Source organism: Mustela nivalis, assembly GCF_964662115.1.
Source record: "Mustela nivalis genome assembly, chromosome: 7".
Lineage (NCBI taxonomy): Eukaryota > Metazoa > Chordata > Mammalia > Carnivora > Mustelidae > Mustela > Mustela nivalis.
Genome location: NC_139026.1, coordinates 69,861,067 through 69,880,151, shown reverse-complemented (window position 1 = coordinate 69,880,151; position 19,085 = coordinate 69,861,067). Strand labels below are relative to the sequence as shown.

General features: G+C 40.0%; 1 protein-coding gene across 2 annotated transcripts in view; it reads right to left on the bottom strand.

Annotated features, from left to right (window-relative positions):
- ITPR2 (inositol 1,4,5-trisphosphate receptor type 2) overlaps positions 1–19,085 on the bottom strand; it is a 494,143-nt gene that overhangs the window by 450,877 nt on the left and 24,181 nt on the right. For both annotated transcript variants that reach the window (XM_082738458.1, XM_082738459.1), the window contains exon 2: positions 12,541–12,611. In XM_082738458.1, coding sequence (XP_082594584.1) covers positions 12,541–12,611 — 71 coding nt within the window. The remainder of the gene's footprint in view (positions 1–12,540; positions 12,612–19,085) is intronic.

Sequence of the window (19,085 nt, the reverse complement as noted above, 5' to 3'; positions counted from 1 at the left end):
CATTCATGTACAAATTTTTGTGTGAACTTAATTTCTCACTGCTTTTAGTTAATACCCAAGAGTGAAATTTGGAGGTCATATAGTATGTGCATATTTAACTTAATAAAAAAACTGCCAAACTCTTTTCCAAAATGGCTGTACCATCTTGTTTACCACGAGCCATGTAAGAGAGTCCTAGTTGATCTGCATCCTTGTCAACACTTGGTATTTTCAATATTTTTTTAAACCATTTTTGCAGTGGTACTTCATGGTGGCTCTTGATACTGAGATGTTATTTTCTGGCACCTGAAATGTTGATATTCCTGGAGATTCCAATTAGGGTACTCTTTTTTTCTCATTCTCACAGACTTAAATTTAATCCAAATTTTAATAAATTTCAAATCTCCATTTTTCCATCTAGATTTCTGAGCCTCCAGGTCAATATATCCAGCAATCTTCTAAATCTACTTCTCTGGCAGAAAGGATGCCAGAACCAAGCTCATTACTGGGGTAAACTGCAAAGAGGCCATAAGTTCTTCCCATCCCTGTACACACATCTTATTGCTGGTGACTTTGGAGCTCTGCCTATCAAAAGGCACAGACAATGTCTCCATGCTTTGCATCTGAATATACTTGTGTCACATTAGTAACTGTGACACAAGCAGGGTCTGAACAGTGATGAGCACTGGTGTTCGCCCTTTTTGCTGTTGTCATACTATCCTTATGTGAAGAACCTGAGCTAGCCTCCCGGCAGTAAGACACATGGCTCAGCACCCCCCATCAACAGCCTATCCACAGGCAGATATGTGAGTGAAACCATCCCAGACTATCCAGCTGCAAAATACCTACAGATACTTGAGCAAGTTTAGCAGAAATCAGCCAGGCCAGCTCAGAACCAAAGAATCAGTCAAGGAACCACAGATTCATGAATTAAATAAATGGATGCTAAGTGAGTCACTCAGTTGGGGGATGTTTTGACAGATAGTAAGAAAGAAAGAGTTGATACAATCACCTTCCCCTATCAAGTAGTTTCTTTTGTATTCCCTATCTCAATACATGCTACTACCATCTACTACATTGCCCAAAACGGAAACCTGGGAGAACTCTGGGACATATGCTTCTCCCTCGCCTCTACGGCCTACCCCACTTCCTCACACAATAAGTTACCAAGGCCTAATATGGTCAAATACATCCCCTTCTCACCATCCAAAGCTACTAGCTTAGTCCATTATCAAATTTTCTCAACTATTTTTAATAGTCTCCTCGTTGATATCCCATTATATATTTCCAACCTCTCCATGTAAAAGAACAGTATTTCAAAATTTCAATTCTGATCATGTCTCAGACCAACTTAAAATTCTTTAATAGCCCTCCACTGTCTTAACATAAGTATCCAATGCCTCAATGCGGCATATAAGGCCATGGGGCATCTGACCTCCTCCAAGCTCATCTCTGCCACTCTTCCACATTCTCCTAAGCTTTAAACACTCTGAAAAGCCACAAACACAAAGGGGTCATGCCACTGCACTCCTCTGCACCTCAGCCAGAAATGCTTCTCCTCGACCCGCTCCTTTCCACCTGGCTAACAACCGCACATTCTTCCACAGCTCCAGCTCACCTCCATTCTTCCGAATTCCTAAATCAAATACAATCCTCTTCGTGCTTCTGAAGCCCCTTGGGCTTAAAAGCAATACAGTTAATAGTTAAGGGTCTGGATTTCAATCAAAGCTTTGCTTCTATAAAAACTTGAGCAAGTTACTGAAGTTCTCCAATCTCAATTTCCTCAGCTGTAAAATGGGGGGTGACAGAGAATGTTACCCTTCACCCCCTGTATCCATTGTCTTCTTCCTTTCAGTAACAGAACTCCTAAGTTTAGGTAGGCAAATGGTCAGCTGTCAGCCCACTAACCACCACATTCCTCAGGCTCCTTGCAACAAGATGTGGCCATATGTGTTTGTTCCCTGTGGCTACCATAACAAATGGCTAAAGAGTTGGTGGCTAAAAACAACAAAAACTATTCTCCTATAATTCTGAAGGCCATAAGTCCAAAATCAAGGTGTCAAAAGAGCCATATTCCCTCTGAGAGATCTAGGAAACCATCCTATCTTATCCAGCTGCTGGTGGCCCCAGGTATTCCATGGCCTGTGGCAACATAACTGGTTGCTCTGTGTCTGTCTTTGCATGGCCTTCTCCTCTCTGTGTCTTCTCCTCTTCTGTCTCTTACATGGACATTTGTCATTGGATATGGCACCCACCTGGGTAATCCAAGATGATCTCATCTCAAGATTCTTAATGTAATCTCATTTGCAAAAAGTCTTTCTTCCTACTAATAAGATAACATTCATAGGATCCAGGTATTAGGATATGGACTTAATTTTGGGGGGCTACCCATGTGACAAAGAAATATGAGAAGGAGTGATATATGAAGTTCCAGATGTTCCAGAAAGAAAAATCTACTTGCCCTGGATTTCTTTTACCCCCTTTCTTTCTTTCATTTTTTTTAAAGATTTTATTATTTGAGTGAGAGAGAGAGAGAGAGAGAATGAGCAAGGAAAGAGGCAGAGGGAGAAACAGAATGAGCAGGGGCCTGACACAGGGCTAGATCCCAGGATGCTGGGATCATGACCCAAATTGAAGGCAGACATTTAACCAGCTGAACCACCCAGGTGCCCCTCCCTCTTTCTACTGACTGGGAAGTGGTGACTACTGGAACAACTTTGGGAGCCATGTGCTGAGGATGGTAGAATTGCCAAGATGGTTCTGATCCACTCACTTAGGAACTATGAAATGGGAGAGAAATAACTTCTACCTTATATAAGCCATTGGTGGTCATCTAATTCATGCAGATAATAATGTTTCAATAATAATACATACCTCCTAAGGTTACATGAGAATCACATGGATTAATAGAATGTGAAACATCACCAGACATATAGTAAAAACTAAATAAACGTGACATCCTCAGTGGTAGCAGCAGAGCAGGCTTGGTGACATTTAAGTATCATTGGCTAACTTTTGTATCTCCTAGAACACCAAATGTATTGAGGTAAATGGCTTAGTGCTTTCATCTCAGCATTACAGTTAAAGAATGACAAGCATTCTGTCACTGAAAAGAAGATGCAGTTCAGCTTGGTGTACCAACTATTACCCTAGGAACTATTTTCATGAAAAGGTTCACCCTCAGCCTGAAAAATCAAGATCTCCCTTCCCTGTGGATACAAATTTTTTAAGCTACAGGTCAAATGCTATCTTTATTAAGAAGCTTTCCTCATCTCTCAAAACAGGAAATTAAAATCTCCATCCTCCTACAATACCTTCACCACACCTTTTTATTTAGGCTTTATCGCTTCTACCTTGTGCTATAATTGTATGTATGTACATCTTATCTCCCTCATTAGATTATAAATTCCTTGAGAGCAGTGTTCATTTCTGACTCACTTGAGCCATACCAATGAGTTCGCATGCTACATTTCACACAATGGATATTGAATAAATCTTACGAAATATATCCCAAGACTTGATAATGTTGAAGAACAAATTTGCCTCACCACCTAGTTAGCTGTGTAATGTTAAACATGTTGCTTGACTTCTCTAAAGTGTAGTTTCCACGTTTGTAAAACGGGGCTATTGAGAATTAAACAAGGTAACATGGATAAAGGCCGACATAACCACTCAAAGTTAAGAAATTTTTTTTTAATATTTTATTTATTTATTTGACAGAAATCACAGTAGGCACAGAGGCAGGCAGAGGTGGGGGGGGGGAGCAGGCTCCCCAATGAGCAGAGAGCCCGAAGTGGGGCTCGATTCCAGACCCTGGGATCATGACCTGAGCCAAAGGCAGAGGCTTTAACCCACTGAGCCACCCAGGTGCCCCCAAAGTTAAGAAATTTACATGTAGAACTTTCTTTCTCAGAAAGAGTAGTCTTGGCTCTTAAAATTCATACAAAGGGTATTTATTCAATATTTACGAGGAATGTAGACACAAACTAACTTCATACCCAATACTGAAGCGAGATTTTTACAATGAGCTAGCAGCACAGGAAAATCAGCCCCTGGAGAGAGGATTAGAAAGTGGGGGTGTCAGAGTTGTCCTTATGCCACGAAATGCACACAGGACAAGTGTTCATTTTCTGCCCATTAGTTCTTACTCTTAAGGGAGAGAACTAAATTTCACAACTTAGAGCCACAAATCAAAGTTCGTGTACCATATTTATTTTAGATACATAATTAAGTATGCCAGTGCTAGCCTACATATCCAATTCGTGAGGCTTGCAAAGTAGTCCTATCTGACCGTTGAGAACCACAGCAACTTCCTCCATTAAAGACTGAAGCATCTTACAGCCCAGGCACTTTTACAGTCCTGACCAGATCCAACAGAAGAAGCAAAGAGGAAAAGCAGTCCATTTCCATTTCATCCTTTGGCCCTTCTCTGAAACCTCACTGAGAAGAGTAAGTTTATTATCCAATTTCCATTGCCTCTTAAGAGTTTAATAATAGGGACTTATCTTACTATGACAACGTACTACAAATACACAGGATCAGTGCAGCAGTAACATGCCACTGGAGACTTTAAAGACTTTTAGGTATAAATCATGTAATTGTTGCTTGGAAATCCATTGGAATTTTCTAGACTTCTTTGTAGGAAACCACAAAATGTTATAACCTTAATAAACTTCACTCAATACATGTAGAAGTTTTCATCTTCTGCTATTCACCCTACAGATTAATATGTTAGACGGCATCCTTGACACCAATGAACTTAAATCTAGAGGAGTAGAATTGAAGACTATAACAAAGTAACAGGTCTACACATTGCTTTATTATAAAACAACTAATCAGCCAGCAATTTTGTTATATGCTGGGTGGTGTTAAAACACGCCCCCCCCAAAAGAGTATCTGACAACAGGCCTGAAATTATATTGCCTTTAAGAATTATAATTTTTTCTAGAACTTACTCATTCTTTCAACAAAAATTAATTCAGCACTAACAATATGCAAAGCACTGTTCTTGATCTTGGTAACTCCCCAGAAGGCAAGGCTAACACAATCTTTACCCTCAAACAGTTTATAGCCTAACTGCAGGTCTTTCAAGTAAAGAAACAGGTGCAGCTTCTGAACATGTACAAGTAATGTGACTATGTGTCTTCAGGCCCAAGTTCACTGACAACTACAGTGGACAGTTTCCAGCATGTTGAGAGCTTCCAACCTCCAGTTCCCCCATCTCTCTTCTCTTTGTGAGAGCTTTCCCTGAAAGCTTTCCCTTTTACTTGAAGAACTTCTTAGGTACAAGCAGGAGCAGCCCAGAAGTGTTGTGGAAGAGAGTGATAACACCCTTGTAGGGGCAACCCGTAACCCACAGAAGATGCAAGTTGGCCCCAGCTTTTCTGTCCTTGGGCAGGAGATTCTGAGGCATGGTCCTGAGGAAGTCTCAGAAGGCCCTAGCAGCACAGAGTTCCAGTTGCCACAGTGATGGACATCAATGAACAATTTGTTGCCTTTTCTTTCCCTAGACTTACTCTCCCCCACCGCTTCATCCGGGCTTCCAGAGATTACCTCCTAAATGGAGTACCTCCAACCATGTCTTCCAAAGTCTGATTTGTAGAGACTCTGACTAATGCAATCCTACTCTATTTCTCCTCAGAGATATTCAATAACACTGAAATAAAACATGGATTCAGAGGATCACACATCTACCTTTTACCAACTGAACAAATTTCAAGGTGTTGTAAGGCTGGGAATTTGAATAAATAATTCGGATAAGAGTTAAGATCTGAGAGAGAGCTAGAGTGAGAGACAGGGTGAGTGGCAGGCTGGAATAATAAGCCAATCAATGCCAATAAAAGGAAATGTAACAGAGTCTCTACTTGGTTTCAAAGAACCAATTATACAGCACAGGAGGAAGACAATGAGGATTCAGAGACTCAAAGGAAAAGCATCAGGAAAAGCATCTGGAGGTGAGGGAAGGAGTACTGCCCAAGACTCTCGAGCCACAAACATGGGATCCCAAAAAGAGGAAAATTCTCATCACACTACACCCAGATGTACTACGTTCTCTTCTTTCCACACCTCTAAGAACTACACTGACAAACAGGAACCCAACCAGAAAACAAACAAGACAGTGTAATGAAAGCTAGAGAAATCACCATGAAGAATTTGTGACTGGCCACAAGTGAAAGACGTTTTAAAAAGTAAGCCTATAGAAGGAAAGATGTGCAGAAATGTGATCGTTCTAAACAAATACTTTAAAGGACTGTTGTGTGGAAGCGGGATTAGATTTAATCTATGTGAGTATACAGAACCACTGAGTAAAACTTATAGGAGAGGATAATTCAATACATAATATGGCAGAGTGATTAAAAACAAACAGCTCTGGGGGTTCCTGGGTGGTTCAGTGCCTTAAGCCTCTGCCTTCAGCTCAGTTCATGATCCCAGGGTCCTGGGATCGAGCCCCGCCTCGGGCTCTCTGCTCAGCAGGGAGCCTGCTTCCCCCTCTCAATCTGCCTGCCTCTCTGCCTACTTGTGATCTCTGACTGTCAAATAAATAAATAAAATCTTTAAAACAAACAAACAAACAGCTCTGGAGTCAGGGACCTCAAGATGGCTGCATAACCTCATTATACTTAACTCTGTCAACCACAAAATTGGGAATAACAACAATTTTCACTTTTAGGGTTATTGTGATTACCACATAATAATGCATAGGAAGCCCCAAGCACAGTGTAGCATGTATTAAATGTTCCATAAGTGTTAGTTATTTCAAACCTGAACTTGTTTCAGCCTTCATCAAAAAATTACACTAACGGGGGCACCTAGGTGGCTCAGTTGTTAAGCATCTGTCTTTGGCTCAGGTCATGATCCCAGGGTCCTGGGATCAAGCCCCACATCAGGCTCCCTGCTCAGTGGGGAGCCTGCTTCTCCCCCTCCAACTCCCCCTGCCTGTGTTTCCACCCTCATTGTCTCTCTCTCTCTGTGTCAAATAAAAAAGTAAATAAAATATTTTTTTAAAAATTACACTAACCCCAAATCTGAAGAAATTCAGCACAGCAACTGTCAAACTGGTAAAGGAGGTATTTATACTAGAAAATCACTGTGTTAGACAAGATAGACATGGTCGACTACATAAAAACTCAAAGCTACTATGTAGCAAGATGGCTTTCTCACTTGTGGGCCTGCGTGTGTAACTTTCATGACTGGAGGCAAAAAGTGAGAGTCCCAGCCTTTAAAGGGACTTCCCTGAATTATACAAAGAGACGGAACTGAATTGAAAAAATAATCTTGTCACTCTTCTCCAAAGACTATGATTTTCACTACCTATGTTAGCATTGCACCACAGAGCAGAAGATTTCTCTATTTAAGTTCTACTTCCAGAAACATTTTAACTTGCTGCTTCGGGATGACTATTTGCTTGCCAGATGTGTCCACTTGATAGGTATGGTAGATGATGAAATAGTCACATGTCAAATGAGCACAGAATCTCAGAGTTAGACATTTCAAGACCAAAGGGACAAACCCTGAGGAATACCTAAGCCACCAGAAGGGGCTATCTTCTCTTCATTCCATCGCTCTGGGGGGGTGGCTTCCTGGGTTCTCTACTACTTCTGTGTTTTATCACACTGATGGTAATAAAGGCACACATAAACCTGTCTTGCCTGGATTTATATTAGCTTTTTCTCCTAAAAGAGAATGCACATGTATTAATAGAGCACAGGCTTCAGGAAAAATCCACATCAGAGAAGAGCTTTCTAGAGAGTAGAGGGCAAGGGAGGTAGGAAAAGAAGTGTCTAAGGAACTATGGGGGAGAAAGGAAAACCAAAAGACTATAAAGTCAATAAAACAACTGCTATAAATTAGTATGAATGAGAAGGATTACATTCTATGACAAAAAATGGGACCAGGGGCACCTGAGTGGCTCAGTGGGTCAAAGCCTCTGCCTTCAGCTCAGGTCATGATCCCAGGGTCCTAGGATTGAGCACCAAATCTGGCTCTCTGCTCAGCAGGGAGCCTGCTTCCCCTCTCTCTCTGTCTGCCTCTCTGCCTACTTGTGATCTCTGTCAAATAAATAAATAAAATTTTTTTTTATAATGAGACCAGTGATAAAACATGTTGATATTATGTGTCCCTGATATGTTTGCAAAGAGAAGGGCAGTGAACCTCTGTGGTATTCTTTGGTTTTGTTTTGTTTTGTTTTGTTTTGTTTTAAGATCTTATTTATTTATTTGACAGAAAGAGAGAGAGAGAAAGAGAGCACAAACAGTGAGAAGCAGAGGGAGAAGCAGATTCCCCAGTGAGCAGGGAGCCCGCTGCGGGGCTTGATCCCAGGACCCTGCAATTGTGACCTGAGCTGAAGGCAGATGCTTAACCAACTGAGCCACCCAGGCGTCCCCTCAGTAGTATTCATCTCAAAAACTTAACTGCAGGGGCACCTGGGTGGCTCAGTGGGTTAAAGCCTCTGCCTTCGGCTCAGGTCATGATCCCAGAGTCCTGGGATCGGGCCCCACATCGGGCTCTCTGCTCGGCAGGGAGACTGCTTCCTCCTCTCTCTCTGCCTGCCTCTCTGCCTGCTTGTGATCTCTGTCTGTCAAATTAAAAAAAAAAAAAAAATCTTAAAAAAACTTAACTGCAGCCTAATCATGATAAAAACATCAGGCAATCCCCAAATGAGGGAGATTCTATAAAATCCACCTTGCCAGCATTCTTCAAAGGTTTAAAGGTCATGAAACACAAAGAAAGACTGAGAAAATGTCAGAGACCAGATTAGACTAAGAAGCAGGATGACTAAATGCCCCATGGGGTCCCAGATGGGATCAGGAATGAGGAAGGGAGAAGAGTCAAAAAACTGGTGAAATCCAGAGGAAGTCTGGAACTTAGCCAATAGTAATATTCAAAAGGTAATTTCTTAGCGTTGACAAATACACCGTGACTATGGAAGAGGCTGACACAAGAGGCAACTGGGTGAAGAGGAATCCTCTATAGTAGTTTTACAACTCCTCTGTCCATCAGAATTTATTCCAAAGTTTAAGGGTTATCTTTAAAGAAAATAGAAAGTCTTTGACCAGGAGAGGAATTTTGCACTGGCAAGAGAAAGCCACTGCCCATCAGTTAATATTAGTCTGACTGTGTGGTTTCAACTGAGAAATGGCCGTCAATCAGGTTTTAAATAGCCCTCAGGAAGTTGTTGTTAAACCTTGGTTTCCTCTATTCCTACAGGAGGCAATGTGACATAGTCAAAAGAATATTTCACTGTATAACTTTGGGTATTGGAGAGAATCATTTTAACCCTTTTGGAGCTCCAGTTCCTCATTCCAAAAACTAGAGGAGTTGCACTAGATTAACTTTGAACTGTCTAGCAGCTCTAAAATTGTAGGATTCGCTCGGACAAACAACAGACTATGAAAAACAAAACTCTTTCCAAATTAATTTGAGACTATCATTTGTATGGCTGAGGCCAGAGGAACTGAGGTGTAGCAGAACCGTGATACACTAATGTTTCTTCACCTTATCTAAAAAGTAACAATGAGGGAGGGTGCCCTGGAAACTTGGCCGAGGAGTCTGGAAATGCAGGGGTGGCAATGCTGGGAGGCCAGTCCATGAAAAGAACAATGATTTTTAAAACCAGAGGGTATACATGCAGGCAGAGAATGGTGAAATGCAAGAACTGTGAAATCTATGTGAAAAGACAAGGCATCTGGGACAAGAAGGCACACTTCTGGCTGCTGAGCAGTCTGAAGACCAAGGCAAGCCCACTGCAGGGCATTATTTACTGGGACTCTGCCACGCCGGGGTTCCAAGAATCATGACAGAAGAGCCAGAGCTTTAAAGATAAAAGGAAAACGTATGGAGAGGGTGGTTGGATTATGGACCAAGGGTGGGGGAGGGTATGTGCCAAGGTGAGTGCTGTGAAGTGTGTAAGCCTGACGATTTACAGACCTGTACCCTTGGGGCAAATAATACGTTACATGTTAACAACAATAATTAATAAAAAAACATACTAAATCTTGGGGGGGAAAAGACTAAAGGAAACCCTCAATCCCCAGTTTAAAAAAAAAAAAGGGACCCTCCTTCTCTGACAATGAAGGGGGTAAGAAAAATGGTTCAGTCTTAAACTAGAGGTAGAAAAATCAGAGCAACCTAGCAGGGACAATGGCAGAGAGTATTAGATTACAGGAAAAGCCAGCCTTCCAGGGGTGGGTTGGAGCACCTGAGTGATTCATACTTTGAATCAATGCCCGTCGAAAAACATGACACCAAGCATCTGTATATAATTATCTGCTGGGCACGGAGTATTACCACGGGGCTGCCTCAATGATCTTCATGCTTTAAAACAATTTGCTTCGCTGGGAAAGAGGAAAAGGAAAAAAAGGTGGCCATCCACCCTGAAGGTTGTCTTTGGAAGATTCCTCTCCCTTGATTGACAAAGGAATAAGACTGCCCCACCTGCGGCGTTGAGGTGTGGAGGGGCCCTGAAGAACCAAGTTCTATCCCATGACCCCAGGGAACATTTGGGTCTCTCCTCCGAAAGAACTGAACGATTAGTTTTGGGTTGTCTAGCATGGGCCAATAATTAGAAAACAAGGAAAAAGCAGAATCCTGCCCTCGAAGACAGTACAACGTAAGAGCTGAGTCAAATATGTTAAAAGGAAATACATTATGCCTTTCGATGATAAGTAAACTGTCATTTCTACCAGGATTTAAAGCACTTCCCATTTATTCTCTTGAGAGGTCTCCAGCCTCAACTGAGCTCTGTGTGGCTCTCCGTGCCTTGTTCTCATTATTACCCACCCTGCTCTCACCAGCCAACGACAAATGCCCTTTGAGGCTCAAAGCGGTTAGGTGACCTACTTAAAAATGACACAGCCAGTGAGCCGCACAGTCAAAACCTGAACCCCATGTTTTTTCCTGGTACAGAGAAAGATTTGTTGTCCGCGTTTGCCTTGGAAACTTGTCTTTTTATCATTGATGCTCCAACCACACGGCAAGTTACTCATCGGTCACACCGCTGACTCTCCTTCCTGGTGGCTATATGGCGAGTTCGTCCTCAGTGAGGACCCTTGAGGGAACACCTCACATGCTCGGAGTGAGGGGAGAGTCCCTAGTGACTGGTTCCATCAGTGCTTCCAATGGCCAGTGTCTCTCCCACAGCGGTTTTATGTTAATTTTTCCACGTGGAGGAAAAAATGGGAGTTCTCATTCAGATTGACAGATTTAACTCAAAAAATATTTATCGGGCTTGTCATTCTCTCCTCAAGGTTCTGAGTAGGAAGAAAATGAAATATATACATTCTTATAATGAGAATTGGGTGGGAAAGTGTCCATCACGGGGAGTGAGACAAGGAAAATATTTGCCAAATGTGAAAAATACTTCCCTTCCCCAATGTAGGAAGTAGCACAGCCTGACTTGGGCCTGGGGACCTGGGGAATCCCTTCTACCTTCTCTCTCTGGAATTTTATCCCACATTAAAATTGCGTTTCGCCATTATGAGAAGGAATGCTTCCACCGTGTGTTCAAAATGAATGCTGCTTTAAAATTATTTTTATTGGGACGCCTGACTGGCTTAATCAGTTAAGCATCTGCCTTAGGCTCAGGTTGTGATCCCAGGGTCCTGGGATCGAGCCCCGCATCAGGCTCCCTGCTCAGTGGGAAATCTGCTTCTTCCTCTCCCTCCCTCTGCTCGTGTTTTCTCTCTGCATCAAATAAATGAATAGAATCTTTTAAAAATTAATCAATTAAAATTATTTCTATTATTGTAAGTACAAACAAATTATGAAATTGATTTTAACAGGCTTTTAATTGCTGGTTTTAGTTTGTTTCTTTGCAAATTCCATTAATCCTCCCTAAGAGTTGAATTATAATTGGTCTCCTATTATGGCCAATGTCTCAATTGATATTATCAAGTTAACTCTAAAATTATACTTAGAAAGGAACTCTAAAACAATTGTTCATTATTACATGTCATCCAAAGTGACATTTTAAAAGCTAAGATAAAGAGCTGATAATGAAACACAAATCTTTACAGCATAATTGCCCCAGGAATACATAAATAAATATTTGGCTGTATTTATTAGTTTAGAAAGTAGGCTTTCAGAATTCATTATCAAGATTTCCTTTCAACAGATGGACTATCATCCAGCAAAACAAAAATTGAAACTACTCTTTCCCTGTAAATCCTTCAATGTGTAAAAGAAGAAAAACAACAAAGAAATTTTTGAAAGACTTTTCAGTGGACACATTTATATGTGAAAGTTTCACACTGAATAAAGTTTTGGGTTTTTTTTAAGATTTTATTTATTTATTTCACAGACAGAGATCACAAGTAGGCAGAGAGGCAGGCAGAGAGAAAGAAGAGGAAGGAGGCTCCCTGCCGAGCAGAGAGCTCAATGTGGGGCTTGATCCCAGGACCCTGAGATCATGACCTGACCGAAGGCAGAGGCTTTAACCCACTGAGCCACCCAGGTGCCCCCACACTCAATAAACTTTTAACATGACTTTATTTTAAGACACAAAAATAATCTCGGGCCCTTATGTCACATAATTTAAAAAAAAAACAGATATGTATTTCTTACCTCTGAATTTCTTGGGAGGGTTGGCGAGGTCTCCCGCCTCCGGGTGCACCACACATCTGTCATCCACTAACCTGGAAGACAAAGCATATTGATACTGATAACCTTGTCATGTTCAGAAAGCACAGACCACATGTGGCTACTGTATACATACTTACTCAGAGTATGAACACCATTTTTCACTAAGAAACTTTTTAACAATCATAAATTTGTAATAAGATTTTGTCATAAAGATACTAATTGAAGCAGCATTTATGAAACTGAAAATTTTTGCTAAGTGGAAGGAAACCAGTAACCAATCATGATATAAACAAATGACGAATACTATAAAACTATTTAAGTCTATTTTTAAAATGTACTGGCCTGCAGAATATTTATAATATGTTTATGAAAATAACTGGTAGCAAACCAATAAGATATCACACACACACACACACACCCTCTACACATACACATATAAAGAATGGAACACAGACACCAAAATATTAACAGTGGTCAGATTACATAGTTTTGATTTTCCTTTTTTTTTTTTCCCTATGTGTGTGTGTTTGGCGGGGGAGGGGTGTTTGTTTGTTTGTTTGTTTGTTTGTTTGTTTTTTAACAAGGAATGTGTGATAGCTAGGGAGATCATACAGGGACCGTAAAGTGGGTGGTAATGAGCTCTCATTCCCTCATTCAAACCCTGGGTCAGCTGCTTCTTAGCTATGTGACTTTGAGCCTCCTTCTTTACACCTGTAGAATAAAGATACCTACCTCATAGCATTGCTAGGACAATTACATGATTTAATATCTCTAAAGAACCTAGTACAGTTTCTGGCACATAGTAAGTCTTTAAATAAGTCTTTAATAGCTAAATAAAAATCAAGGACCTTGCCTGACTTATTCTTTACCATACGGTCTCTTCTAGAAGAATGTCTGACACATACTAGGTACTCAATGAATACTAACCAAATGAGTAAATCACCCTTATAGTTATAAAAACATATTTAATTCTTATTAAAATATTCATTGGAGGCTAATTTCTAGGACAATATCAAGAGAAGAGCTGAATCCGACCTGAGAGCCAGGAGACATCAACCTCCCATTCAAAGAGAATTATCTAACTACCAAAGCTTACTCACTAACATTCATTTTCTTCACTGAGTAAGTGGCAGGAGTAACTGGATTGTTTTCCAGGATATTGTAAGAATGCATGCGAATTAGTTCTAAATTTGTGAATTCATTTGAAAGGAGGTGCCCAAGTTGCAACGAATCAAAACACAAACAAACAAAAACCTAAAACCAAGATCACTAGTATCATCAATAGTATCATACATCAATTCAGAACTGAGGAAACCCCGATTTGTGATCAAATGTCCCCTTGAATTAGGATGACAAACTAAATCAAAATGAAACTTCTGGTTCCTGATTTATCTGGTTACCCAAAGCAGACACTTCCTAAATCACCAAATTTTTCTATGGCATCCAATTTCTACAAAACAAAATGCTAACTTGGTCAAGCAATATGGTTCTTTGATTTTTTTTTTTTTTATATATACTTCATTTGCACTGGTTTACTAACATGTGGTTTTACAAGAGTTGCCAAGCATGCAAGATATTCCTTTTAAAAGTCTTTAAAACTGTTTTTCTTAGAAACAGGAAGTCACATTGGGTCAAGAGAAAGTAAACCCAAACCTCCACAATATCCAGCTTCAGCCTAGAACACTGAATGTGAAAGGCTCAGAGAGTCCTGAGAATATCACAATACTTAATTTTTCTTAAAAGCTATGAATTAAAAGGCAGCTTTTCTAATTACTTAAAACATGTTAAGAATTCAAAATATAATGATCAAAAATGATAATCTTTTTAGAAAATTACATGAAAAGTAGCATTGACATTCTACTCATTCTTTGTGCCTATCCATTCCCCCAGAAATACAGAATCGTGCTATAATGCCTACTAAGAGTCCCTGCCTGCATGGGTTAATCATCAAGAGGAAGGGGTAAAATTGAAGCTCTATGTCAGATCACAGTGCATTTACATACTTGCGCCTATCCTCAATTACATGATAGCCCAGATTAAAACATAATACCTAAGAATGACTTCAGTTCTAAGACTTAGTCCTATTCATTATAGAAAAACATCTGTGAAAATCCCAGAATCATTCCACCATGAAGACTTAAATAACTGCAAATGAGAATGGAAGAAAGGGAAAAGTGGGGATAGGAACGGGGGAAAAAGTGAGGAGTGTGAGTCTGTTTCAAAGACATAGACAATCATTGATGCTAAAAGTTAAATGGGATTTTAATGGTATTTATTGGAGCTACTTCTTCATTACCCCCATAGCCTCTTCGTGAGTACCTCCAAGGTCAGAGTATTCATCATTTACCATCTTTCTGAGAGTATTAATATCAGAGAGGTGTTTTATATGGAGGGGAAATAGCACCCCGTGTTTCCCTTTACTATACTTATCACATTTTCATTAAATTGCTTGCTTAATTGTCTGAATCTTTCAATAAATTGCAGCTTCATGAAGTCAGGAACTGAATCCATCTTGTTTACTATTATATCTTTGGCAACTTTGAGAATGAGTTATAGTAGATATTAAATACCTATTACATGAATAAATGAGTCAGTGAATAAAATGAGACTTGCTTCCCAAATAACTTTCCCTTTTCAGTCCCAGTTCTTTCCTCTGGAACTATGTAAACTAAGTTTTCTTTTTCTGGGATGAATAAGACGATTTCTCTCCAATTCTTTCTCATATAACGATATTTATCAAGGAGCTCAATGTCCTCTCATACACCTCAAGTGTCAACCTCCCCCTGAAGTACGATTCTAGACTCTCTGCATGAGTCCAGATGTACCCTCCAATGGCTCCTCCACAGGGAACTTCACCAAGAATCTGTATTTTTAAAAAATCTCTCCAAAGCTCTTGTTTTTGATTCTGGTCATGATCTCAGGGTCATGAGACTGAGCCCCAGGTGGGGCTCCATGCTTTCTGGGGAGAGTCTCTCCTGAGTATTTTTGAATCATGAAAGATTCTCTCTCCCACTCCTTCTGCCCCTCCTGCTCTCTCTCTCTCTCAAATAAATAAATAAATCTTTTTAAAATCACTCTCCCTCCTTAAATGGATCAGGAACACCTGCTCTGCATTCCCACTGTATTCTAGGCTACCCTCTATCAATAAAACTTTTCACGTTCCATCATAATTTTCAAACATAAGTCTCTAATGCTATGAATTATAAGTTCCAAGAGAGTCAGACCATTTCTGTTTTGTTCACCATAACATGCCAACTTTGAGCATGAGGCCTCAAACATGGAAGATACTAAATAATTATTCATTGAGTAAATGGGTGACTTTTTGAATCACTGAATTGGTCAATAATGTTATTTTTGGTAAATCAAATAAACAGTAAAAATAACTGGAACCAACAAACAGTTGCCTAAATGTAGATAAAGGAAGGTGGGAAGCATTCCCCATCCAGATGGGTTTCAGAAAATTATCAAAAATATCAAATCCTGAACGAGGCCAAGATAGCCTGTTTTAAATAACTGTAACTCATATAGCCCCTTTAAACCCAGTGAAAAAATCTCAAAGACATAAAGTTGAGCTTAAAAGAAGCAAGTCCCAAACTAGTAACTGTTATATAATTCCATTTATATTGAAGGGGCAAAACTAAATAGCAGCATTTTAGAAATATGCATGGAATATAAACAAATTGGTGTATAAAAATATATGGCTATCAGATTTTTTAAAGATTTCCAAAAAAAAAATACATGGCTACTATAGATTTTTTAAAGATTTCCAAAAGAAAGCAAATTATCCTTTGATAATAAGTCCCTTATTATTCCCCCAAATGTAAAGACAATGTCACATAGTGGTAAAATATGTTAGTCATGTGAATAAAGGGAAATCTTACAAAAACGGAGTGAGGAGAATAGAAGGGGACACTAGAAGGGGAAACCATACCACTCAATTCATAAAGAAGTATCAATTATAGACCCCAACAAAAAAAAAAAAAAAAAAGCAACCATCAATAGAAATAATCATTAATTACAGGACCCAACAAGAAAAGTTGTACACACTGCATCTCCTATAAGAAATCAACAACCCTTGAAACTCAACCATCAAGAAATTATCATAAACCTGGACTCATGCTTTTCTCCAATAGATTCTCATTCAAAACAACCCCTCCCAACTTCTTCCTCCTTCTCCGTAAAACAATGGTTCTCCCCTTTGTTTGTTGGACTTGCCTATGGTTTTGCCACTGCTTGCCTGACCCAAATTGCAATTCTCTGTTATCCCCAGATAAACCCAATTTTGCTGATAAAATAACTTTTATTTCCTTAGAGTTAACAATTGTACCTTTTTCCTTCAGAAACCACAAAAGAAACTATTTCCAGTGTGAATACTTTATAAACTAAGTATACTATTTTCCTGCTGTTTCCCCACTGTGTGTCCCTGGATCCTCATACCATTAAGTGATATAGTTCACTTCTAATGAAATAACTCTAAAGCACATTTAAATGAAATGAATTTAGGGGGAAAGAAACAGTGTGGACTACACCATGGATATTATAAAAAAGGTGTACTAAGTAAGGGGGTTAGAATTGCTAGGTTCATAAGCAGGATGGAATGCTCAGGTCATGATTTGAGTTCCACATCAGGCTCCTTGCTCGGTGGAAAGCCAGCTTCTCCCTCTGCTTGCTCTTACCCCTGTTTGTGTTCATTCACTCTCTCACTCTTGCTCTAACAAATAAATAAGGAAAATCTTCAAAAAAAAGAAGAAGAAGGTGGAGGAGGAGGAAGAGATAGAGGAGGAGGAAGAGGAGGAGAAAAGAATTGCCCTCAAAGTTCTTCCAGAACTTGACCACAAATAACTTTATCCCCAAATCTGGGTTCACTTTGTTGGCCATATAAAATTTCTCATAAATTCTGCAACCCTTTGGCATCTTACCTAAACTATCCCTCCTCCCCACACGTCCCCACCACCTGCCACCCGACAGCCCCCACAGCCCTGGCACACATTCACCTCCCTCTTTCACCTTCATTTAGAAACAGCACTAGGGACGCCTGGGTGGCTCAGTTGGTTAAGCGGCTGCCTTCGGCTCAGGTCATGATCCCAGCGTCCTGGGATCGAGTCCCACATCGGGCTCCTTGCTCGGCAGGGAGCCTGCTTCTCCCTCTGCCTCTAGCCTGCTACTCTGTCTGCCTGTGCTTGCGCTCTGTATCTCTCTCTCTATATATAACGAATAAATAAATAAAAAATCTTTAAAAAAAAAAAAAAGAAAGAAAGAAAGAAAGAAACAGCACTAGAACAGAAGGAAAAAAAAAAAACCCTAAGTTTTAATCCTTGGTCTGCCACTACAAAATCAGCTGTGCCTACACTGGTCCTTTAACCTCTCTGTGCCTTATTTCTTAAATGGGATAGATAGTTGTGATCTCCCAAGTGCCTTCTCCTTCTGTAGTTTTTTTTTTCATTTCTCCTATTTTGTAATTAGAGCTGGCCTGCGGTATCATTCTTCAATAGCAAACTCTGACATTTATAATATTTTCAGTATAGAGTGAATGTTTAACTGGTTAGTATCAATGGTTTTAAGTCGATGTATTATTTTATCACTCCAAGCAAAGTACGAGTATGTGATTTTGTTCTGTTCACTCACCATGGTCTTAGAACATAGTGTCAAAAGATCTTAAGATCTTGGGGCGCCTGGCAGTCATTAAGTGTCTGCCTTCGGCTCGTGGTATGATCTCAGGGTTCTGGGATCAAGCTCGCAATCGAGCCCAGCATCGAGCCCCAGGAAGCCTGCTTCTCCCTCTCCCACTCCCTCTGCTTGTATTCCCTCTCGCGGTGTCTCTCTTTGTCAAATAAGTAAAAAAAAAAAAAAAAAAACAAAAAAACCAACCTTAAGAGCTTGCCACTTAGTAGTATAGACATTTTGTACTTACAGAACTCATGTTGCCCAAGTAAAGAACCAATCTCAAGCCTATAGATTCTTGTTTATATGCCTAGTAATTTTTCTCATAATTCAGAGTAACTAAACAGAAAATTCTTCAGATGTCCAATTTCATACCTTATAACTGATAGGTCTCTCAAACATATCCCTGCCAAACCATGAACAATTCAAATCCCATAAAGAGGGAAATAAACACTGTCAAAACTTTCTGCCAAAAAGTGTTCTATTTATAAAAGCAAAACAAATGCAACATACCAAATTCACTCATCGCTATATTCCAGCTTTGCCTGCCTATAATGACAAGAAGAATTAATTTCACTTTCATTTGTCATTTGAAACATGGGGTTTTGGGCTCCTGGGTGGCTCAGTCAGTTAAGTGTGCCTTCAGCTCAGGTGATGATCCCAAGGTCCTGGGATCAAGTCCCAAACCACGTTCCCTCTGCTCAGAGAGGAATCTACTTCTCCCTCTAGCTCTACCTGTTACTCTTCTTGATTGTGAGCGCGTTCTCGCTCTCTCTCTCTCTCTCAAATAAACACATAAAATCTTTAAAAAAAAAAAAAAAAGCTAATGTTCTTCTTAAAAAAAAAGAAAATGAAATGTGTGGTTT